The sequence below is a fragment of the Rhincodon typus genome, chromosome 9 (genome assembly GCF_021869965.1).
Source record: "Rhincodon typus isolate 14 chromosome 9, sRhiTyp1.1, whole genome shotgun sequence".
In the NCBI taxonomy this organism is placed as follows: Eukaryota; Metazoa; Chordata; class Chondrichthyes; order Orectolobiformes; family Rhincodontidae; genus Rhincodon; species Rhincodon typus.
This window is the reverse complement of record NC_063340.1, coordinates 43,104,178-43,130,390: the sequence shown is the minus strand read 5'-3', so window position 1 is coordinate 43,130,390 and position 26,213 is coordinate 43,104,178. Positions and strand designations below refer to the sequence as shown.

The 26,213-nt window shown below is 41.5% G+C and overlaps 1 protein-coding gene across 4 annotated transcripts in view; it reads left to right on the top strand.

Annotated features, from left to right (window-relative positions):
* Positions 1-26,213, top strand: part of LOC109938872 (clathrin heavy chain linker domain-containing protein 1) — a 53,034-nt gene that overhangs the window by 9,807 nt on the left and 17,014 nt on the right. For 2 of the 4 annotated variants that reach the window (XM_020537165.2, XM_048601467.1), the window contains exons 3-7: positions 5,167-5,306; positions 5,984-6,185; positions 10,138-10,253; positions 21,642-21,729; positions 22,973-23,079. In XM_020537165.2, the coding sequence (XP_020392754.1) occupies positions 5,167-5,306; positions 5,984-6,185; positions 10,138-10,253; positions 21,642-21,729; positions 22,973-23,079 (653 nt within the window). The remainder of the gene's footprint in view (positions 1-5,166; positions 5,307-5,983; positions 6,186-10,137; positions 10,254-21,641; positions 21,730-22,972; positions 23,080-26,213) is intronic. The other 2 variants (XM_020537166.2, XM_048601468.1) reach the window with 2 other exon arrangements.

Here is a 26,213-nt window from a genome sequence, read left to right as displayed (position 1 = left end):
ATCATATAGGGACATAATGCTATGTTTGATTACACTTCCTTAATTCTTGAGGCAACTAGAAAAGACATTTTAAAATGATATAACATGGTCAATTTGTGAACAATTGCAAAACTTCTAAAGCTTTCAATTAATACATGTAACTAATTACAAAACATAAGCAGAGAATATAGAAATGTTACAGTCTTGAAATTACATGTGGATTTTACCATGTCCTGCTGTAAATCTGATGGTGATTATATATAGCAACATACAGGAAAGATAGACACCTGATTGCACTAAGACTTGGCTATTTCACAGATTTCATGAGCCTTGTGAGGGGTGAAACCACCTGTCTTTTATGAGGCAAATGGCATTCAGAGGGTATGAAACCTTCCCAATCTGGAAATTTCTTTCTAGAGCTTAAGACAGGACCCAGTGTTGTAATGCTGAGAGGTGTACTGGCCTCCCTATGTGAATTTTTTGGAGGAGCCTAGGCAGCCATAACAGCCTGGACCCCAAAGAAGTATATATATATAAAAAATTGGATCAGTCTAATGTTCAGGAGCTGACAGGACTAATGCTGCTGTTGGAATGTGGTCTGTGGGATCCTGCCATTCATGAATGATAGCCAATGCTGGAGTTTGTATTAGGCTTAGACGCTGCTGTTGGATGTAGAGTGTGCACACAGAGAGTGCTATATGCTTGTCTGCCTCATGCTGATGGAGTTCTCCCAAACTAACCCCACAAACCATGACAGCTTTAGTGTTGGAGCAAACAGTCAGGCCCAATTCTAGCCCTTTAGCCAAGTCGAAGGACCAGTTATCTTTCATCTTAGAGGCAAGAATTGAGAGTCATGAGATTTCCTAACTCACAATTCCACCTCCTATCCAGCAGCGCCTGCCAAAGCTATTTTCATGCTGAGGTGTCAGGAGTAGGCTGGAGTCAGGCCTGCCAGCTTCTGCGGCAGGTTTGAAACAGAAATAAGCTGATGACAAGGCGAACAGGTTAAAGGTCCATCTCCTGGAGAAAATTATGAGGGCACCTCACAGTCCTGTCACTCCTCCCACCCCATTTCCCTCTCACCACTGCAACCCTCCCTTAAGCCCTGGTTACCCCGTAACCCTGCACTCTCTAACCCTCCATTCACCTCCTCATACTACCTATTCCCCTAATATAGACTGAATAGATAAAACTTGCAAGCTCTATAATAACATGAACATCTCATAATTTTGCAAACATAAACTATCTACTTCAATCCACTTAAAAATACACGATCCTCTGAGTAGTTCATAAATCTGTCAAAATAAACAAAATATTTTGGCCCAATGATGTAAGGAAGTTGCTGTTCTGATTAATAGGCAGTTACATAGAACATACAACAGTACAGCACAGTACAGGTCCTTTGGCCCACGATGTTGTGCCAACCTATTATCCTACTAAGATCAAACTACCCTGCAAACCCTACATTTTACTATCATCCATGTGCCTATTCAAGAGTCACTTAAAAGTCTCTAATGTATCTGACTCCACTACCACTGCCGGCAGCGCATTCCACACGCCCATCACTCTCAGTGTAAAGAACCTACCTCTGACATCTCCCCTATACCTTCCTCCAATCACCTTAAAATTATGCTCCCTCGTAATAGTCATTTCCGTCCTAGGAAAAAGTCTCTGGGTATTCACTGTATCTATGCCTCTCATCATCTTGTACACCTCTATCAAGTCACCTCTCATCCTTCTTCGCTCCAATGAAAAAAGCCCTAGCTCCCTCAACCATTCCTCAAAGGACCTACCCTCCAGTCTAGGCAGCATCCTGGTATATCTCCTCTGCACCCTCGCTGAAGCTTCCACATCCTTCCTATAATGAGGCGACCAGAACTGAACACAATATTCCAAGTGTGGTCTAACCAGGGTTTTATAGAGCTGCAGCATAGCCTTGCAGCTCTTAAACTCAATTCCCCTGCCAATGAAAGCCCACACACTATACACCTTCTTTACAACCCTGTCAACTTGGGTAGCAACTTTGAGGGATCTGTAGACGTGGACCCCAAGACGCCTTTGTTCCTCCACACTGCCAAGAATCCTGCCATTAACCCTGTATTCTGCATTCAAATTCAACTTCCAAATGAATCACTTTTCTGGGTTGAATTCCATCTGCCACTTCTTTGCCCAGCTCTGCATCCTGTCAATGTCCCATTGCAACCTACAACAGCCCTCCACACTATCCACAATTCCAGCAACCTTCGTGTCATCGGCAAACGTACTAACCCACCCTTCCACTTTCTCATCCAAGTCATTTAGAAAGATCACAAAGAGCAAAGGTCCCAGAACAGATCTCTGCGGAACACCACTGGTCACCGAGCTCCAGGCTGAACACTTTCCATCTACTACCACCCTCTGTCTTCTATTGGACAGCCAGTTTTTTTATCCAGACTGCCAAATTTCCCTGAATCCCATGCTTCCTTACTTTCTGAATGAGCCTACCCTGGGGAACCTTATCAAATGCAGTTAGGAGGAACCTGTTCCCAATATTGTCTGGCAGGTTTAACTGTTATAGTTGCTGGTCAGTGAAATGGATAGCCTCTTACACAGCCCTAGTGTGTCAGTTGGAAGCCCCCACTCCAACAGTTTTGTCTGCCCATGTCCAACATGCCCTTCCTTCCACTTCATGGGATCTGGTGGCCTGGTCCCAGTGAGATCTTGGCATATATCCTTGGTCTACCTGTAGCCCATGGTAGCTCTACTACCACTTTTATGAGACAGAACAGTCTCCTGGATATGGATGGATGATCCACCTCAGACTAATTAATGGGCCATTGCTTGATAAAGCACAACAAGCCAACCAATGGAAATAACTTGCCCCCAAAATTTATGTTGGGATGCAGGGAGCTGATCTCAGTGTAATATGCAGTCCTTAATCTCTCAGTATTCCTACTCCATAGCACTAATTTGTGGACCTTCATATTGAAATTGGATATTCAGAGTTGCTAGTCATTGAAAAATAAGTACATTTCAGAATCTTGTATTCTGAGAGCTAAGAGCATTTTCAGGCTGTTTGTAGCTTTGTTGCTTTAATTCCACAGACGGAATAAAATACAGTGGTGTAGTGATTGCAACAAGGTCTGGACTTCATAAAATATAAGTTTTCTGATTGGGGCTGTTGATCTGGTCCAATCAGGGAGACCTGGCTGACATAAAAGGGTGCATATCAGGGATATTGGTCCTCCTATTGTATGACTAAGAAGAAGCAGTACTATGGTCAAAGATTAAATAAAGGGTGATTGGTGTTGGGATGCCAGCCTCTGAAGAGTTATTTCAAGTGGCGCAATCATTTTTTTTTGCCACAGGTGTCAACATTGGGTTCGCACATGGATATCTCCTTGTATTTGCAGTTTTTCTGTTGTAGGAAGAAGAAGAAGACCGACAAAGCCCAAGTACCTATTGGTTTGAGCATCCATAGATGGCGGTCTGATTATATTGTTTTATCACAGGATTGTGTAAAAGCTAATTATCAAGGGAAGCTGTGATGTCAGATCGAATTTTACAAACAGAACGTATAAAGACCTAATTAATGTTAACAATTTTGAAAGCATTCCAATTACGTAGTTGCATGTGCAATACGAAAGCATTTATAGGAAGTTATGCATGCCAGGACGGGCAGTGATAAGGACGGGAAAACTAGCTTTGCATCCCAATTAACGGAAAACCTGACATGGAATTCTGACATTTGCTGCAAATGATTCCTACAACTAACATGAACATGGATAAAACTGCATAGTTATTGACATTAACAGTCATAGATCTTAAGTCTGACTTCAAATCCTTTGAAACAAGTTGCAGTGATGTTCCTTTGGGAGGGTGTTCTGGGATGACAAAGAGAGCCACTGTCTGCACCGGCACCTGATCTAGAATCATACCCATTTCATAAGCCAGAAAATGGGATGGCTATGGTGATGTAGCATGCTATGCAGTTTGTTTCATTTTACTGCTTACTCCATGCTTCTGCCCTTTATAATGAGACAATTCTCAGCAGGGTACATTTCAAGACTCTTGGTGGTTGAAGTGAACCTCTCAATAACGAGGGCAATCCCAGACAACACTGTGGACCTCTGGTAATGCATTGTCCACATTTCCCTCTGCCTTTTACTAGTTCCTCTTGTTTTCTTCACCCTCGGAATCAACCAAAGAGGCTGTGTCCTTTGTTCGCCCTCATTATTCAGATTTTGCTACTACACAATGTTATGCACAACACAGCCTATCTGGGCTATTCTGGGAACGCTGGCTTATGCTTGCTGAAGTTGTCTCCAGTCATGTCCAGGCATCTGAAGTTTGTCTTCAAAATGCTGATGTTTTTTATATCTGGTGGTCATATAACATTCATTGTTTTGTTTCTATGTCTCATTCCTCAGGTTTCTGAAATGTGCTTCCAAATTTTATGTAATTATCCCCCATTCTAAGCAGCCAGCTGATAACTCAATTTCCAGCTGACATATGTTCAGTCAAGTGGAAAGCCACTTTGGAGATAGTCCACAAAGGATTCACTAGGTTGACTCTTAGCATGAAGAAGTTTGTTTATGGAAAAAGGTTACGATTGGGCCTATACCCACTTCAGTTTAGAAGAATAAGGTCTGACCTTATTGAAATATAGAAGATTCTGAATTGGTTTGACAGAGTAGATGCTCAGAGGATGGTTTCCCTCATAGCCTGTATCTAGAGAAAAGGGCAATATTTCAAAATAAAAGATTGCTATTAAGATGAGAAGAGATGGAAAATCACTTGCCTAAAAGATGTTACGATTCCATACTCCAGTCTTCACAAAATTGTATGATTGCTGGACTTTGGCAGAAAAAGGAAAATCAACCTCTAATTCTCCTCTGTGATTGTTTTGGCACTTAGCTGTGCAACACTGTTGAAAAGGGTGGAATAATTAGAGGACAAATTTTGTGTGTCCACCTCAGATGAAGAGTGACCTTTGGAGGTACCTGATAGCAAATCACCCTGAGAAAAGAATAGTGGTCATTTAAGGATTGTAACAAATAAAAATTGTATTAAATATTCTTCACTAATCCTCATAAAAATAACTTTTGTGGTTTGCAAAGCACTTTTTGTTAGCCTGAGATGAAGTTAAGTGCCGTATAAATGTAAGTTTTTTATTATTTCATTAGATAATGGACATTCTTTTGACAGAATTGATCTCATTAAACAAAATACTGCTGGATTAGAAGCTCAGCTGCAGGCAGTAAGAAACTCAAGACATGTTCAAAAGGAGCAAACAGAGGAGACTTTACCACCACAGGAAGATGTCTTTCATATTACAAGTATTCCAGGTCTGAAATTTGTCTGAACATTTTGAAATATCTTTTTATCTTTGTTATGTCTTAATTGTTTAATATTGGATAAGTGAACACTTTGCAAAAATTTTAGATTTAAATGGTTATTGAATTATATTATTCCATTATCCTTGTTTGAATCCATCAAACCCTACACCAGCCATAACCAAGAAGGCAGCCTCATTCCAGGACTTTACAAATGACAGGAAAGGATAGTTTGGAGATGTACAGGAGTGATTGTTCCTTCAGTTTTCTATGCCATCTTGTGAGGAATTTTTGCTTGTCCTTTCCACATTGCAGTTATCTAGTTTGAAAGAGTCAGAACGTGAAGAATTAGACATATGCTGAATAGTCCTGATTATAGAATGTGCTGCTTTTGACCATTGAATTGTGGGGCTACCACTGTTTCCTACAGTTTAGTTTAAACCACATACTTTGTTTGTATTATTAGAAATCTGCAGGTTAGAATTGCTGTGCCAAATATCAGTATGCTGCATTAACAATATTTATAGTCTTGTCAACATGTCAATTTACTTGTCATTTAGGTCCTTCCTACCATAAATGGAATAATTATGGGCTATGCATTCTGTAGGCAGGACTTTACATGTAAACAGGAAGCAACTGCAGTACAGTGCTTTGAAGCTGTGTTTTCTTTTGTACTGTTTCTGTAATAGGTTTGACATTGCAGGAATCTACAAATGTGGAGGATCTATGTAAACACCTGAGGAAACTAGAAAAGAAACTCAAGAACCTAAAATTTGCAAAAGAAACTAAATATGTACCAATTCAAGTCAAAACTAATATAATCCAAGAAATTAATCAGAAAATGCAACAATGGGAAGTGCTAGACATGGTGAATAAACAAATCAGACTCAGGTATTCGAGAAGAATATTTGTTGATGTCTAATAGTAGCAGTAGTAGTTGATGTCTAATTACCATGCCTTTTCGGTTATTTCTGGAGTGAATTCCAAGGCTTGGAATTTTCCTATGTTTAAATATTACTGAAATGTTCTACTTATAGTTAGTAGACATACCAGGACAAAGGACAGTATTGACATAAGGTTTTTGAAAGGGAAGAGAAACAGGTGTGATTTGAGTTGGACCCAAAAAGAAATAAAATTGGCATCCTACAAAGAAAGTTTCAATAGTTACACAATAAAATAAGGACAAGGATCTCTAGGATAATAGTCAGAATCACTTCCAGACGGTGGTGCATACAGGCTTGTGGCATTAGTATTTTATGCTACATTATGTTATAATATACCTATATTCCAAAAGTGTTTTATTGCCTCAAAATTAATAAGGAATATAAAAACAAATCTTACTATTATATGAAAGGGAGCAGGTAACTAAAATAAATGATGGCCACTTAAAGGTAAGAATATAAGAAATTGGAGCAGAGTAGGCAATTTGTCTCCTCAAGCCTGTCCCATTCATTAAGATCATGGCTGATCTGTCCCACGCTTGAACTCTTCTTTCGTCTCAGCTCATTATAGCCGCTAACTCTCACACGTTTCAAATATCTGTACACCTTCACTTTAAATACTTTCAATGATCTAACTTCCACAACTCTCTTAGGTAGAGAATTCTAAGCATTTACTACCCTGTGGGACAAGAAATTCCTTTGCATCTTGGTTCTAAATCAGTGTCCCCTTCCTCTGTAACTATGTCCCGTAGTTCAAGATTCTCTCACTCGTGGAAACATCTTCTTAATGTCTCCCCCACATTCTTCTAAACTCTGAATAATAAAATCTAACCTAATCAATAAGACAATCCCTTCATCCCAAGATTCAACCTAATGAATCTCTTTTGAATTGTCTCCAATTCCGTTACATTATTTTTAAATTACAGCTACCAAAACTGTACACAATACTCCAGGTGCAGCCTGTACAACACCCTGAACAGTTGTAAAAAAATTTTCATATTTTATAACTCCAAACCTCAAGCAATAAGGGCTAAAATTACATTTGCATTAATTACTTGCTGCACCTGCATGACAACTTATTGAATTTGATGCACAAGAACACTCAGATCCCTCTGTGCAGCATTTGTTGCTTCACTATCTATATCCCTTTGTAGATTCCTTTTGATCTCATTACAATATGCCCTCCCACCTATTTTTGTATCATCATCAAATTTTGATGCATAACACTTCACCCTGTCATCAAAGTTATTAAAATAGATATTATATAATTGAGGTCCCAGGACTAATCCTTGTGACACTCCACAGTTATGTCTTTCCAACCCGAAAAAGACCCATTAATTCTGACTCTGTCTTCCACATGTCAGCCCATGCTAATTCATGAGCTCTTGTGCAATAACTTTTTATCAAATGCCTTTGTGTACACTCTATCAGTTGCCCTTTATTTATTCAGCTTTTTATATCCTCAGAAAACTTTGTCAAATGTGATTCCCTTTCACAAAACCTTGTTAACTCTGTGTTTTTCTAAATGTCCTCCTACTTCTTCCCTAATAATGGACTCCAGCATTTTCCCAACAATAGATATTGGGCCAATTGGAGTACAGTTTCCTGCTTTCTGTCTACTTCCCCTCTTGAACAGGGCATCGCAGTAGTATTTTTCCAACCTGCTGGTACCCTCAAATTTCTGGAATATTCAGATCAATGCCTATACTTTGTTTGCAGCCACTTGTTTAAAGCCTTTGAATGTAGGCCATCAGGTCCCGGTAATCTGTCTGCCTTTAGACCATGAATTTGTCAGATATTTTGTCCCTCGTTATAGAGATGTTCATGATCTTTCCTTCCATTATCTGTTATCTCTGGGATACTTAGTGTCCTCCAACATGAAGACCAGTGCAGAATATTTACTTAAATTATTTGCCAATTGCCTGTTCTCCATTATTAATTCCCTGGTTGCATCCTTGAAGGGTCTCGCACTTAGTTTAGCTACTCTGTTGTTATATACGTATAGAAGTTCTTGATATTGTTTTTATATTTCTTGCCTGTTTATTTTCATAATCATTTTTCTGCCCCTATATTAGTTTTCTAGTCATTCTCAGCTGGTTCCTAAACCAATCCTCTGGCCTACCATTAGTTTCGCTGCTTTGTCTGCTTTATTTATGATTGAATAGTCTCCTTGACTACCTTTTGTTGTCATGGATGACTCCTCTTTCTCATTGAGTCCTTTTAACTGGAATTTTTTTGGCTGAGCATTATAAATAGCAGCTTAAATGTCTGTTGTTGCTCAGCCACTGACTTTCCAAAAATCAAATGTAAAATTAAGCTTGCATTAACAAACAAATAATATTACGATAGGAACATGAATATCTCTTTAAACAGTTACTACAACTGTTTACAACTTCACCAACGGCATCTAGGGGTCTTCTTAACTACTAGACAGAAAACTGACCTTTTTCAGAGAGATTTGCTATTTCTGCTCACAAGAATTCTGCTATGCTGCTAAACACAAGCTGTAACCTGACACCACCAATTAGTTTCCATCTTTCTAGGTATCAAGCTGCCATCCCAATATCAATGTTAAGTCACAATGTCAGGTCATAGCTTTGCTGCATTATGTATTGTGTCTGTCTAGCAGTCTCAGCCATCTGAGTTCTCAGAAATTATTCAATAGCTAGGACGTCTGATTACCCCTCTTTCCATAACTCTTGGTTTCGTTTAGACCTACAGGGATACCTCAAAATTACAAGCTTTTTTGCAAAGTGTAGAGTTTGTCACAATGGATCGTGAATCTTAAAATTCTCTATCCCAGAGAGCTTTGGAGACAGTCACTGAATATATTCATTGCTCAGATTCTTGAAGTATAGGGGACTTGAGAGTTATAGGGAAACACTGGGAGATGGTCGTATACCTTCTGTTTGGGACCCCCAAGCTAGATTCCCAACGCACCACCCATGGCTTTCCTCCTGCCCTGAAAAACCTGGCCCTATTCTACACTCTTCATCGGGCTCTGACGTTCTGATCCTGGCAAAACCACAGACTTACCTTTAAATCTGGGCCCATAGCACCTCTTCTTTAGGGACAGCCTGTTGTTCCAGCACTAGGCAGTGTTCCCTGTAGCATTAATTGAACTAAAGATCCACTCACTCTCTGATGGGGAGTCAGGACTTCCCTCTTGATGGTTGCAGGGGAAGTATTGCCTGCAGCGAATTATTAGCCCAGCAGCTGTAAAATGATTGCAGGGTGACTCAACACAATGGAAGCAGGATTATACCTGATTTTCCAACCAGATTGGGGAACAGAGCGATCACTTCTATAAATGATTCCGGCTCAGGAGTTAGTTGACCCTTTGGTCACCTGCTCAAATTCTGTTCTGAGGATGGTCTAGGGGATCTTTTGGCACTTACTGGGATCATAATATTCATCCTCCTGCTCAACTGAACCATCAATGCTTTTAGCACTGTATCCATCAGTCTGGATCCTTCTGTATGCCCTACTGTTCACTTTGCATGAATTTCCATTTGAGGCAATTGTTTTTTCATGTCCTCTTGAAAAGGCTGCCAACCTTCACAAAAAAGTTGACTGTACCTCTTGCTGCCTGCAGCAGTGAGAAAAGGAGTTTAGCTGATACTTTATGGCTTCCTTCTTTGTAATTAATTATTCTATAATTTAATGAATATGTGATCAATCCCTTGATTGAACACCATAACAAAGAAAAAATTTGGAAGGAGACCTATCAAAATTAAATTTAAATGTTGTTCTAAAATGGAAATTTTAGTATGAAAAGTAAATTATACTCTCATGTTTTATTTATATTGAATGTAACTCTGACCACCTTTATTTTTACCTAATGTTTTCTGTAAATGATGGTTTTGGCTAACATTAGACAAGTTCTCTACACACAATTCCAGGTACAAACGAATAAAGATCTTAGCAGATGCAGTTGCTGCTTGGGGGTACTCGGATAAAAGTATTTCTCTCACTGAATATGTTTTGCCAAGCTTGACAGAAGCAATTTCTCTCAAAGGTACATATATTTTTGTCTTGTATTAAGTTGTAGTTTATTTTCAGTCCAAAGTTATACTTGAACATTTGTTATTTAGGCACCATCTGGCAACCATATGGCAATAAGATGCACTTTGGGCAAAAGGAGGAAATAGGGCACATACAGCACTCAGAATTATGTTGGTTGTTCAAGGGTAGCTTTTCTTTAACTGCCTTCTGGGGGTAGGTTCCAGTTTGGGGTTCAGCTGGGAGTTAAATGTTGTCGGTCGGAAAATCAAAATGATCCCACCACTCCTGGGATTTAATGAAATTTATTCCCAGGCAAGCTAAAAAAAAACTCTGTAGATCTATTGAGTCAGTGCTTTAAATATCCAAATAAGCAAATAATTATAGTTTAAACTCAGGATTCTGACTTTATTACCAGTGCTCAGGTTTCCAGAGCTATGTGGAATTAACTAGGCAAGAACACCTTGCAGAGTAATTGATCAATGAAACTGAGACATGAAATAGTTGCTGACCTGTCCATGTAAAAGGCATGCATTCAAAACACTTGTTCAGACATTGATTACAACAATTGATGGATGATTTCCAACTGTTTGGAAGCCATTTCACCTACCTTGGACTTTACCCACTTTGATCTGATCCTCCCTGCTGTCATACCTTTACAACAACATGATACAGTTAAAGCCTGGACCTCTGGAGGAACATCTGGAGCAGCAATAACACCAACGGCAGTGGCCACATGTTTGTTTCTCAGGACACATAGACACAAAGTTCCAACTCAAAAGACAAAATGATCTGAATCTTCTGATCTCAGTTAGAATCCCTATTTCCCACCGAAATCAGACTAAAAGTTGCCCATTTACCTTTAATCCAGTTTTTCAAGCAAATTTCAGACCAGAGACTTTTCAGTCACAGGCAGAAATACATGCAACCAGTAGCAGAGTGGATCAGCACTAAGACCACCCCTCTTTCTCATCAGTAAGTGCCACATCCTGTGGTCTAGGTGTCCTTAAGCCACTTTGACAGCTACTGAGAAAAAGGGTAAGTATGTATAGGTGGCAGGTGGTTTGAGTGTGAGGGTGCTAGATGGGTGAGGTAAAGTGGCTGAGATATGAGCCAAGCAGCTGAGGTGGTAGGATGATAAGTGCATGATGAGTACAGGTATCAGGTGGGGGGGCGTCAAATCAGGGGAGGAAATTGGATCTATGGGGGTTTGGGTCAGGGGGTTTTTAGTCCAAGGAGGTAGGGAGGCAGAAAGTCAGGGAGAGGGTGTGAGAGTGGTCTATGGACTTCAAGTGAGGAAGTTGATGGGTCGGGGGGTGGTTGTGTGAGTTGGGTTCTGATAAGGTCGTAATGCGTGTCACAAATTGGAGAATGTGATTTTGGTTCCGGTGGGGTTCAAATGGATGTCAGGTCCAAGGGAGCAGAGGTCAGGTCAGGCACACAAGCAGCAGTAAATGTTAGATCTGGGTAGATCCATAGAGAAACACAGTTGAAGGTATGTGGACGGCTTTGGCGGTGTATGGTTATCTGTAATGGGAGTGGGTCTGTTAGTGGTCAGTAGAGTTGGAGGGGCAATGAATGCTGAGTCATGGGATGAGGGCAGGCATCAGTTGTCACCTGGCTGCCAGAGAGGCTGCAATGGCATGCTTCAGCTAATCTGAGTGTGTGAAGCCATTTCGCAGTGTAATCATAAACCTTGTGTGCCTCCCACTGTATTAAATCAAAGTGGCTCTTTTCAGATTCGGGCAAATATAACAAAGAGAAGGCTCAACAACAGCAATTTGCTTAAATATGAATGTTTATTAAGTAATAATAAATGATTATAATGGCAACAATAAACAATTATAGTGGTAATAATAAATGGAAAAGAAAAGAGGAAAAAAGCAGCAAGTATCACACCTTTCCAGAAAAAGCAACAAGTGTCATGCCTGATGGGGACCACTCAATTGATGACTGGTCTGGAGGCTTGATTCATCCCTGTCACTGTTCACGATTCCGAGCTGAAGTGAAGTCCAGTAGCAGCAGCAGGATCAGCAACAGTAGCATTAGCAACAGCAGCTTGGAACGAAATTCTGTCTTATACAGTGTGACAAATAGCCAACATAAGGAAAGCAGATACAACAAGACAAAACTGCTGGCTGGTACAGACAACATAGGATGGGAAAACAAGTGGAGGTGTCATCTTCGGCTCATAAAGGAATGTTCACAGAACTCATTCAAGGTCATGCAGCTTGTTAAGAATTATTCTAAACTTTCCCAGCCTATTTTCTCATCCTGTACAGTCTATTTTCTCATGCAGCTGTCAAATATCATCATTAATTCTCACAATCCAAAAATTTAACCACAACATTCACATCCTTTCCTTGTCTTCCACTCTGATCATTCCATACCATTTACCTGAAGGCTACAGTGCATTTGGAATTTAGCATACTTAAAAGGATGGTAAACTAATGAACAATTCATGTGAAGTGTTTGATTCATTTAAATAAGTATATACATAATGCTACAAACATTGTTCACGCACCTAAAAATATTCTCTTTAGCTAAAAGTCTTCTTATTGCTCTATATGGTGCAGATCAGTGCTGGGTACACTGCTTTTCATCGTTTATATAAATGATTTGGATGTGAATATAGGAGGAGTGGTTAGTAAGTTTGGAGATGACACCAAAATAGGTGGTGTAGTGGACAGTCTAAAAGATTGTCTCAGAGTACAACGGAACCTTGATCAGAGGGCCAATGGGCCAAGAAGTGACAAATGGAGTTTAATTTAGACAAATGTGAAGTGTTGCATTTTGGTAAGGCAAGCCAACGTAGAAGTTATACAGTTAATGGTAGGGCTGTGGGGAGTGTTGCCGAACAAAGTGACTTAGGGGTGCAGGTGCATAGTCACTTGAAGGTGGAGTCACAGTTCAACAGAGTGGTGAAGAAGGCGTTTGGCATGTTTGCCTTCATTGGTCAGAACATTGAGTATAGGAGTATGGAAGTCATGTTGTAGCTGTACAGGACATCGATGAGGCCACTTTTGAAATACTGCATACAATTCTGGTTGCCCTTCATAAACATTGTTAAACTTGAGAAGGTGCAGAAAAGATTTACAAGGATGTTGCCAGGGCTGGAGGGTTACAGTAATAGGGAGAGGCTGGATAGGCTGGGGCATTTTTCCCTGGAGTGTCAGGGACTGTGGTGTGACCTTAGAGGTCTGTAAAATCATGAGGGGCATGAATAGGGTAATGGCCAAGGTCTTTTTCCTAGGGTGGTGGAGTCCAAAACTGGAGGGCATCGGTTTAAGGTGAGAGGGGAAAAATTTAGAATGGACCTGAGGGGTAAAATTTTCGTGCAGAGGGTGGTGCGTATATGGAAAAAGCTGCCGAAGGAAATGGTGAAGGTGGGTATAATTACAACATTTGAAAGGAATCTTGATGGGTATTTGAATAGGAAGGGTTTGGAGGGTTATGGACCAAATGCTGGCAAATTGGATTAGGTCAGGTTGCAATGTCTGGTCAGCACGGACGAGTTGGACCAAAGGTTCTGTTTCCGTTCTGTATGAATCTATGACTCTATAACTCCTGTGACTTTAGCAAAGGTAGGGCCAGGCTGTTTATTCCCTGATCTGAGATGAAATGCATTTGGAAGGTGCCCTCTGAGTTTTGAAATCTGTGAGACCCCTGCCAAAGACCGCTGCAACTGCACCCTTTAGATGAGTTCCATTTCCATGGGCCCATCCTCCATCTTTAGTCTCATGTGCACCTGCACTTCGCTGCTAGTTAGGAGTCGGAGAACAGTACCAGTATTTTGGTGAGATATTGAACTACCAAGGTGAATTTTTCCTCCATGCTAGGCTAAGTGGCAGACTGAGTTTGCAGGCCATCGATCAGGACCATCACTTGTATTCTTGCTGTACCCACTTTGCCGTACAAGTGGTTTTTTTTCCATGGAGATGAATATCAGCACAAATACCTGACATCATAACATTCATACCAGAAATAGACTCCTTTAATCTCTCTCCAAGAGTGTGCACTGCTTCTCAAAGTCCCGATAAAAGCGTACACATTTTAGTTGCTGTTTCAGATGTGCTGTTTTTTTTTGGATCACTTCCCAAGCTCAGTATCTTCATCCAGCTGACCAGTGCTTGGCATCTCCCATATCGTCCATTGTGGACTCTCTAATGCTTTTTTGTTTTTAGCACCGATTCAGATGTAATGTATGCCTCATGTGACAACCTATCTGTCTCTAATGCAGTGCACAGTGATGTGTGTGTATCTGCAGATCAAAGAGTTTCACATGAGTTATGCAGTAGTGCATCCTCAGAGTACATACCCTCCTTTGAGGATTTCTTGGCCTCCTTGTGCTGCTTCTCTCTATCAGCCTTGAAGGATTTGTTGGAGCTGAGACATATTTCAATGCTGACATGGTGAAGAGGTACTAACTCTACATTCTAAATGGAATTATACTGCTGTTATTGGTGATATCAATTTATCAAAAATGGATGTTATATCCCATGGGGCAATGTATTATCCAGACCTGTGGAAGAGTCTTATCTCTATCAACTACATTCTTGGAGTATGCTGACCTCTAAAGCTCATTTCTCTGTTGTGGGAGCAGCCTGTGTGGCTACAGTTCCAGGTTCAACCCTGGTCCTTGACTCTCCTTGGGCTCGTGCGGTCTTCTCAGACAGTGAAAGAGAGCAGAGAGTTATCATTGTGAGAAGTGCAATGGGTGAAGAGAATGGAATGACCACATTTGCACAAGCTTACTGTGACGGATGGGTGTGCAAGATCAATAAGATTAGGATGAACCTAAGCGTTGGCTATTCGGAGGGGACAATGAAATGGTACCTAGAAAAAGAAGAATGAGTGGAATTACAAGGTTTTTACTTGTTTTTTTTTGGGATGTAGCATTGATTTATTTTCTCATAAGAAGACACTGGGAAGCTCCCTACTTGAACTGCTGCTGTCCAAGTGGTTTAAGTACATCACAGTGATGTTAGGAAGGGAATTACAAGATTTTAACCAAGTGACAGTGAAGGATCAATGATATTGTACCAAGTCAGGATGGTGTTACAGGAAGAGGAACTTGTAGGTGGTGGTATTCCTATGCTCCTGTTGCCATTATTCTTCTAGATGCTACTGATTTTGAAGGTACTGTTGAATGAACCTTGTTGAGTTCTTGCAATACATCTTGTGAATGGTATACAAAAGGTATGTTGTTTTGAGGACTGCTGAACATGAGAATGCTGTAGAAGTCAGTGTTATGCCACTTATCTTTTCTGTCGAGGTTAGGTCATTTAACCTTATGGAGCATTGTATCCAGCTGCAAGTAACCACGATCTTACTGCCGGCACCAAGACCTCCTGTTTAGTTTGGGTGCTGCCCTCCTCCTCTTGTCAGTGGGAAACAACACTACCCTCTTACTCCAACTACTTCCTTGGAAAGGTCAAACAGCTGGAGATGGGGCAACCTTTCTATATCTTCTATCATTGCATTCTTTCTTTTGCCTTTACAAACAAAGCAGGGTGAAATGTTTTGAAGACCTATCGGTGTCCTTTTAAATACAGAGCTTTTAACTGACATGAGCAGATTACATCACGCCCTCAGTCTATCATTGGTCAGGAAGCTAATGTCATGAGTGAGTTAACCAGTCAATGCAATGCTCAATGCTGAAGCAAATGGGCTTCCAGTCTATACCTGACTATAACCCCAGTCTGTTGCAATAAAACTCGCTCATGGAATTGGAGCAGAGAAGTTCAAGTGAGAGTTGGATGGAGAATTCAAGATACCAGAATCCCAGGGTCAAAATTGTGAACTGAATGGAGATGTTCAGCAAAGAAATCACCTAGCCTCCAATTGTGTAATTTTGTATAAAACACATTGTTACTCTCCGGTTTCTGTTGTATGTAACCATGCAAACTAGAATGATTACTTCAAGAAGCCTTCAATTTTATCACATTCTTCCAGGGAACTCCTGAAGTTATATAAATGCCAGCATACCCTCCACCCCCACTTTGTGCCTGGAGTAAGCTTATTACTTGGACATTGTGCAGACGAGAAAGGGATTGAACCCAGGCGTAAGGGGTCTCTGCCTCCTTTGCATTTCAAATACCATTGCAGAGTTTCCTCACAGAAGACAGAAAAGGTGCAAGTATTTAAATTGAAGTGAATTAGGAGTGATGTCATGGTACCTTCGTCTTACTGCCCAAAGCAGCAAATGCTACAGCAAGTGGGCCTTAGTTCTTGCATCCAACCTCCTCAGATTGGATAATGGACAGATGTCAAACATGTTGTGGCATCAGAAGGTTAACAATCTTTTTTTTAAACTTAGGCTTGCACATGATCATTAAGAAAGAGAAATTTCCACTGTTTTTGGTTAGCAACCAGAAGGCCTTGAGTCTAATAGGCATTACTGCTACCACAGACTTTTTAAATACTTTGAGAATGAAAACAGCATATATTTGTAACAGTGATTTCCAGAAGGTATTTGGCAAAGTACTACATCAAAGGTTATTACCCAAATATGAGCTCATGGTGTAGGGATAATATTGTAGTGTGGATAGAGGATTTGTTAGCTAGTAAAAAACAGAGGGTGGGAATAAATGGATCAGTTTTGGCTTGAAAGATTGTGATGTGCGTTGTGACTCAGGATCAATGTTGGAACCTCAATTATTTTAAATTTATTCCAATGACTTGGGTGAAAAGACATAATGTGTGGTTACTAAAATTGCTGATGATACAAAGGTAGGTAGAAAAGTAAGTTGTGAAGAGAATCTTAGAGTGGCCGATGGAGTATAATATGGAAAATGTGCGTTTGTCTATTTTGGCAGTGAAAATAGAAAAACAGTTTGTTGTGTAAATGGAGAAAGATTGCAGTATTGTAAGGTACAGAGGGATGTCAGTGTCTTGATTCAAGAATTACAAAAGATGAGATGCACTGCAAGTGATTAGGAAAGTGAGCAGAATGCTGTTGTATAAGTTTTTGACAAACAAGAGAGCGAATGGTACCTGGGTTAGGTGGAAATGTGGAGCTAAAGCCACTATCAGAACAAGTAATTGAATGTCATTCAGTGAGTTGGGGGGTGGGGAGTGAGGACAGGGGCAAGGAGAGTGAGGATAAGGGAAGGGTGTGAGTGAGGATGCGGGAGGGAATGAGGACACAGGAGGCAATGGTAGAGGGCACAAGGTAGTAGAGATGTAAGCAACCCGAGGGCGGGGGAAGCATCGGACCTGGGATGAAGGAGAGTGGGGGCATAGTGGAGGAGGAGAGACGGAGACGGAACCTGGGGAGGGAGAAGAGGAGGGTAAAACAACCCAGGAAAGGGGTGGGGAGACCTCATTCCATGCTTGTTCCACCCTCGTCCTCGCCTCTAACTCCCCATGTCATAACTCCTATGATCCCTGACTTCACTCCATCATCCCCTGTCTTCAATCCTCACTCCCCCTTACCCTCATCCTCACTTCCCACATTCCGTGTCCTCACTCCTGCGATCCCGCATCCCCAAACCTACACAACCTAATCCCCATTACCATGTCCTCAATCCCCCAAGCTCGTGTCCTCACTCCCCTGTCTTGCTTCCTCACTTTCTATCCTGTGATCACAGTGCCCTGTCCAGCATTCTCATTGCCGCATCCTGCGTTCTCACTTGCCCGTCATGCATCTTCACCTCCACCACCCCTGCTTCCTTATTCCCCCATACTCCCCTCCCCGCCACAGCCCACGCCCTCACACTTCTATCGCACATCCTCACTCCGCCATGCCATGTCATCACTCCGTCTCCACCCCCTATCTCTCTGTGTCCTCACTTGCCTTTTGCCCATGTCCCCATTTCCAACATCCTGCATCCTCATTCCTCCCAACACATATCCTCAACCCCACCCTATCCTCACCTCAGCAACCCCTACATCCTTATTTCCCATCTCGAGTTCATGCTCCCTTGTCCTGCGTCCTTACTCCCTGCCCTATCCTCACCTCTGCTACTCCCACATTCTCTCACCCCTGTCCCTTGTCCTCGGTGCTGTGTCCTCTCTACCCTCTGTCTCATGTCCTCACTCTTCCCATCCCACATCTCACTCTCCCTGTTCCACATCCTCAGCCACCTCTGTCCTGTGTCCTCACTACACACCGTCCTAACACCACCACCCCCCGCATTCTCCCTCCGCTGTCCCACATCCTCGTTCACCTCTGTCCAGCATTCTCTCTGTCCTCCAGGTTGCTAAACGCTGTTTGAAAATCTCATGCTTCTTCTCTGCATGCACTGTGCAGTATGACCTCACATATAAATTTTGCATGATGACATTGTGCCTAGAATTGTGCGCACGCTTGTTTCTGGATTAGTCAGCAAACACTGCCATCTTTTAAATGCTTTGGAGTTACTTTCAGAAGGGGAATTTAGCAGTCTAATTAAAATGCTTTACTGCAAAATTTGGCTTTGTACCTCCTGTATTTTGGAGTGCAAAATGGTGTCGGTGCTGTATATACATCTCATGGATACTCTTTTTCATTAAAGTGTTAGGAAGGGCATTAGGATCATATGTTGGAAGTAAGCAAAGTAGGCAAATCATGTTTTTAGTGTGTAAGTCTGGTTCAACTCTGGTGACATTTACAATCTCAAAGCTCTAATTAAGGCCCCTCTTATAAAGACTTGCAACAACTCAGCAGCAGGAAGGATCCCCTTACCTGTACTACTAAAATGTGTTAGTTTCTGGCTCATTTTTACTATCTTTAATTGAGTTTGAAGAAGTGCCAACTTTTGTTGAGTTCTCCACTGTTGTTTACAATTTATAGAGCCTGCGGAGGTTGTCTTGCACTCTGAAGGTTTCCAACACCGATCACTTGCTCCCAGCCAAGGGTGCTGTAGTTACCATCTCACTTCATCTGCAGCATATGAATGATTGAGCAAGGGCGGGCAAAATTTGGCAGTGAAAAGAGGAGGTGAGGGAGAAGAGACCTCTGAAGGATTTGTACATACAGAGGTTCTAAGCCTCTGTTTCACTGTGGAACGCACAGCTTTGGAGTCTACTGCCTGCGCATTGGCAGTAGCAATCTGGGCTGGCTGATGGCAGGCAACAGCAAAGGCCCTGGCAGAGGGACGGTGGTGGGAGTATTGTGTACAATTGTGAGTACCACATTATAGGGAAGATGTGAACTCATTGGAGAGAATGTAGAAGTGATTTACAAGAATGGTTCCAAGAATGAGAAGCTTCAATTATGAGAACAGATTGAAGAAGTTGGGACTGTTCTCTCTGAAGAAAAGGCTGAGAGGGAGATTTGATAGAGGTTTTCAAAATCACAAGTGGGCTTGATAGAGTAGATAAGAAGAAGCTGTTCCCAAGTAAAAAGAATGAGCGGGCAAAGCTTTAATGTAATGTTCAAACAAGGGTGATGTGAGAGTAACTTTTTCACATAGTGAGTAGATAGAGTACAGAAAGCATTGCCTGGAAGTTTGGAGGAGGTAGGTTCAATTGAGGCATTCAAGAGGACATTGGATGATTATTTAGATAAAATGATGTGCAGAGATATGAGGAAAAGTCGGAGATTTGCACTGAGTACTAGAACTGACACAGGCACGATGGGCCAAATTGCCAATTTCGGCACTGCAACAATTTGGTGACTCTGTTAGGAGAGTGCTGTCACTCTGAAGTCAAATAGCAGCTTAGTGGTCCAAGGAGCCACTGATACTCTCCAGGTGCCATGCCTCAGCAATTTTTGAGACATTGCAAGTTCATGTGAAAATTGATATCTACAGCCTTGATGACAGCAGTTTTAACCTCTGTAGCTTCAAACTGTGCTATCACAACAGTAAGGTGAGCATATATGATTTGTCAGAACTTCTATAATAATGCTTAGACTTTGTGTGGCTTTGCTCTTGCTGCAGTAAATGCTGAGATATTGGCCATCAGACACTACATGATGATCGGGTCTATGAGAATCACATGACATGAGCCATCACTTCTAAGCTGGAAAGAATGGTCTTCAAAATTTGTACTAAGCAATGCACAGGACCTGTGCATTGTCCATGTTCTTTGACAATGACTGCAGGCTTTCTGCCTTTCCTAGGTCCAAGTCATTTTGATTTTTTTTTTAATTAATGTATTTTTCTAATTATCCTGTTCAGAGATATTGTTACACCCCCTCTGGAACAGGTGGGACTTGAACCCGGGCCTCCCTGGTCCAGGCAGGGACACTACCACTGCACCACAAGAGGGCCCCCTCCAAGTCACTTTAACAGCACCTGCTCAAGGAAAAATGCACCTCCTTTTTGAGAGGTGCAGGCTTTAAATAACAAAGGCGAGCTGGAATTCCTGACTTTGCAGCCCCTACTCAGGTGTTTAGCCACTCAAAATTTACATAGTGCTAGCTGCACGTTGCAATCATGTAAATGAGCGTGCAGCTCAAAGTTTGTGTGAGCCTGCATTAGAATGAATGGTGAATAGAATTAATCAGGCATCTTGATCCCCACATGTTTTCAGTCTTATTCAATTTTTACCTCCTTTTTGTCATAAATCCACTTCCAACAATATTAATAAAACAATATCAAGTTGCCATCCTTAAGGAATATTTTCAATGCCAAACTATCTTTTGAAAGAATTATACTCTAACATATTGCCCGATTGTCCGTGGAAGGTTTCACAATAGGCAGTATGCAAATAATTTCAGCCTAAACTTGAGCAGAAGTACACGTTACATAAATAATACAACTGAGTGCAGTTTGCTGCTTGACATGGGGAATTATATTTAAAATGGAAATGTTGACCCATGTTTGTGGCACTTCTGTGCAACGATGGTAAGAATGCATGTCATGAATACTTCTTGAACTTTTGGAAACTCTGCTGTTTGAAATATCCTTAGTTTCTCTCCCTTCTTTTAGATGGAGAAAATAACATGAAAATTTGCTTTAGAAAGCATTACATAGCCTGCTTTATGCAACAGTGCACAGTAAAGTGCTTTGTTATTGCTGTCCTTTGTGGCAACCTGTAGAGTCTGAGAAAGATAAAAGACAGCTGTGACCTTCATACTGTTACCTGTCTTTAACCTTGACTGGAGGTCTCTCTAAAGAATGTTGCACAACTTTGTAACTGTTTCCATGATGATTCAGACTATTTGGAATGATCATTCAACTACATTTGGTTGGCAGATTTAAGATGAATGTGAGTAGTTTATCTATGGCTTTCCTTCATACTGTAAGAAAACACATAGCCTTTGTTCAACATCTCTGATTTATTAATCAGGATCTAAATTCCTTCCTTAATGATCTAAGGATTCATGGCACATTTGGTGGAATGTCAATTGTACGGATGTATCACAGCCAATTTTCTTACCAACTGAAATTTTAATGCTTAAATAACAGTACATACATGAATCCGTTTAGATTGTTGTATTCCATAATAAAGTAATGCATTTGTTCTGATACAGAGGTTGGTACTCTTTGGCCTGAAATATTGGATGCTGATGATCCAAGTGCAATTAATGAACCAGCGTACTTGTTAGAATATGTTGAGAGGTGAGCTGAAATGACAATTTGAGTTTGTGAATGTTTTCACTGTTCAAAGAATTATCTACTACTTTTAATCAATTATAGGGTTGCATTGATCTATAAAAAGAGGGATGTTTATGAACATGAAAAGAAAACAGACAAGTAATGAGATGTAAAAGTTGCCCATCAACCAAAAGGTGGCTCTTGACACCTCAAAAGGTTCTGGACATCTAGTTTCCTCCTGGCAACTGGTAAAATTGGAAACTTAATTAATAAGGCAAGATATACAGTTAATGAGGCCAATAATAAGCATTATCCCCCTTTAAAAGGTGTGTTGCTGCTGTCCAGTGAGAATCTCTTGACATCTGGACCTTGGAAAGTGAAGCTAATTGCTTCCAATGTTGAGAAAGGTCTTGCATGAATTCCCACATGATTCTCGCAGATTTCTAGCCTTAGCCCATGTTGTTCAGAGCTCTATAAGCTTCCACTCATAGTCCTCCATTACCTGAGGTCAGAATTGACAAAGAAGGATGTCGGACAGTAAGGACACTGGAAGGTATAAGCCTGAAGCCACAATTAAAATATTCTGTTGTTTCTGTTGTATGAGTCTGAAAGGGTTAATATTTGATTGCAAGAGTGATTAGGGATTTAGTGGCATTGTGGTAATGTCATCGGACTGCTAACTCAGGACCCCAGGCTGATGTTCTGGGGACATGGGTTCAAATCCCAGCTGGGCAGAGGTGAAATTTAAATTCAGCAAAAATCTGGATTTGAAGGAAAAAGCTAGCCAAATGATAATTGTGTAACCTGTTGTTTTAAAAAAGATCTTGTTCACTAATGCCCTTCATGAAAGGAAAATCAGCCATCCTTACCTTGTCTGGTCAACATGTGATTCCAGAAATGTAGTTGACTCTTAACTACCCTTTGGACAATTAGGAATAGGCAATAAATGCTGGCCAGGCGAGTGATGCCTATGTCTCATGAATGAATAGAAAAAGCACAGTCCACTGTGATGTCATGGGGCTCAGAGTAAAGACAAGTTTGTAAGAGACAGATCTGGAGCAAGTATGCTCTTAACAGTTTCTGCAATAAGGTAATTCGTTTTCATGCATCCTGTAAATAGTTGCAGTAATGGCTAGTATTGTCGTCTCTACGACTCCTCTACTCATGCTGGCAAGGTGAATATCCTAATCCACACCAAACTGCTTTGGGTTTGGAGGAACCCACTCATAACTGCTTCTAAACTAAAACTTCCACTTTTTTTTTCTAGATTTAATAAACTGTTTGATGATAAGCAATATAAGGCAGCTGCAATACATGTAGCAAATTGTCCCAGAGGAATTCTTCATAATTTGGAGATCATGAAAAGGTTTAAAGGTCAGTTATGCATTTGGTTCATTCATGTGTTTTATGCATCAAAATGGGGAAACTTAATCCTGCATCAGCTAAGTGTTTTCTTCTAGCTTTTCAACTTCAATAATGAAATAGGACAGTTCAGTAGTTCAGCAACTACCTCTGTTGGAATATTTCCTTAATATCATTGTATTCATTACATTTTGTGGAATCTCTTGAAAATTAGGTTATTACAGCAAAATATTTTAGTTAGGAAATGATTTACAATAGCATTCTCTTCCAGACCCAACTTTTTTGATTATATAAAAGCAGCACAGTTTCTTTAAAATAGCTCATTTAAGGACTCAAATTATACTTCTTCCTCAAAGACTACAATTAGTTAATTTATGTAACTACTATTAAACTGGCACATTCACAAAAATATAAAGTATGCTTACCATTCACTTGGACCCACATTGTCAAAGGGAATGCATGTTGAAGAATTGGTGTTATGTTGTAGTTTTATTTCTGACATATGATCCCATCAAGCACTATTGCCCACTGAGAGCTCAATAAAACCTAATCAAACTGAAGTCCATGGGGAAACCAGGTTATTATTAATTGCTTGTCATTTAATGAAATACCATAGAATAGTTGTATATGAATAATATCATTAAAAAACACTAAATTGATGAATAACGGATCCCAAAGCTCAAAAGTTGGCATCCAAGATGCACTCTTCAAGGGCATTTAAGAATGGGAAATAATTTTGGCTTTCTCAAAGATTCCCACGTTCCAGAAGTGAATTAAAACATTTACATTTTTAAAATTTCCACTGCCAGTGATGCTCAGAAAGCCTTCTTTAGCTAAGCAGCCAATCCTGAGTTACTATACATATCGCATTCCCACCATCTTAAAGTCTATCTCTGCTGAAGATCATTGAGAGCAAGGTCATTTTTCTTTGTCAGGTTAGCATGAATGTATGTTTTTAATCAGTGGATTAATGTATGATTTTTAAACCTGGAGTAGAATTGAAAATATCCCTGTGATCATTGCTTCATTATAATTAAATATTCAAATTAATGACACCAATTTGCTATATAGTTTTTTTTTACTAATAATTCTGAGATGGACAACAATAGCAATATAGTGTTTATCACCCAGTGATGGTAAGAACTGCAGATGCTGGAATCAGAGTCAATACAGTATGGAGCTGGAGGAACCCAGCAGGTCAGGCAGCATCAGAGGTGCAGGAGAGTCGACGTTTTGGATCAGGACTGGTGAGGGGGAAGGGAGCTGGGAAATAAATAGAGGGAGGAGGGGTGGGGCTGGGGGAAGATAGGTGGATGCAGGTAGGGAATGGTGGGGATTGGTCAGCGGGAAGGGTGGGGCAAATAGACTGGGAAGAAGGTGGACAGGTTGTGTCAGGTCAAGGAGGTGAGGATGAGAGGGAGGGTTGGACATGGGATGAGGCCGGGGGTGGGGAGATTTTGAAACTGGTGACTTCTATGTTCAGGCCATCGGGCAGAACATGAGGTGTTGTTCTCCAGTTTGCGTGTAGCGCCATTGTGGCATTGGAGGAGGGCCAGGACGGACATGTCACCGGGGAGTTAAAATGGTTAGCAACCGGAAGGTGGTAACACAGTGTGGAGCTGGAGGAACAAAGCAGGCCAGGCAGCATCGGAGGAGCAGGAAAGTTGACGTTTCAGGTCAGGACCTGCTGCCTGGCCTGCTGTGTCCTTCCTGTGTTATCTCTGACTCTAGCATCTGCAGTTCTTACTATCTCTGAGCAACCGGAAGGTGTTGTTGATCATAGCGTACAGAGTGCAGGTGCTCTGCAAATTGGTCATCGAGTGTGCACTTGGTCTCACCGATGTAGAGGAAGCCACGTCAGGAGCAACAGATACAGTAGACCAGGTTGGGGGATGTACAGGTGAACCCCTGTCGGATATGGAACGTTTGTCTTGGGTCTTGGATGGAAGTGAGGGGGGAGGTGCAGTGGCAGGTATGGCACTTCCTGTGGTTTCAGGGAAAGGTGCTCGCGGTGATGGGGTTGGTTGGGATTGTAGAGCGGATGAGTGAGTCATGGAATGAGTGGTCCCTATGAAAGGCAGATAGGGGTGGGGAGGGAAATATCTCTTTGGTAGGGTTGAATTGTAACTGGCCGGAGGATGATGCACTGGATACGGAAGTTGGTGGGGTGGTATGTGAGGACCAGGGGGACTCTGTCGTAATTTTTGTTGGGGGCGGGGGTTTGAGGGCAGAAGTACAGGAAATGCAAGCGATGTGGTTGAGGGCATTTTTGATCAATGGAGGGGGAAAGTTGCGGTCCTTGAAGTGGGATGGCATCCAGAATAGCTGGAAGTAGAACGCTCCATCTTGGAAGCAGACACAGTGGAGGTGGAGGAATTGGGAGTAGGGGATCGCATTTTTGCAGGAGGATGGGTGAGAGGAGGTGGAGTCAAGGTAGCTATGGGAGTCGGTGGGCTTGAAATAGATGCCGGTGCTGAGATGGTTACTGGATATAGAGATGGAGAGGCCCAGGAAGGGGAGGGCGGTAGTGAAGATGGTCGAGGTGAATTTGAGGTTGGGATGAAAAGTGTTGGTAAAGTTGATGAACTGTTCAAGCTCCTCATGGGAGCATGAGGCAGTGCTGATACAGTCATCAATGTAGTAGAGGAAGAGATGAGGGATGGTGCCAATGTAACAGCGGAAGAGGGGCTGTTCTACATATTCTACAAAAAGACACATATAGCTCAGACCCATATGGGAAAAGTTGTTGAGGGTAAGGACAAGTTCCGTTAAGCGGAGGAGGGTAGAGGGAGACTGGTTGGGTCTGCAGGAGATGAAGAAGTGGAGGGCTTTGAGGCCATCTCCTTGCAGGATACAACTGTTCAAAGACTGGATGTCCAAGGTGAAGGTGAGGTTTTGGGGGTTGGGGATTTGAAAGTCTTGAAGGAGGTGGAGGGTGTGGGTCGTGGCCTGAACGTAGGTGGGGGGTTACTGGACCGAGGGGAAAAGACAGAGTCAAGGTAAGTGGAGAGGAGTTCAGAGATAGTAGGAACTGCAGATGCTGGAGAATCTGAGATAACAAGGTGTAGAGCTGGATGAACACAGCAGGCCAAGCAGCATCAGAGGAGCAGGAAGGCTGACGTTTCGGGCCTGGACCCTTCTTCAGA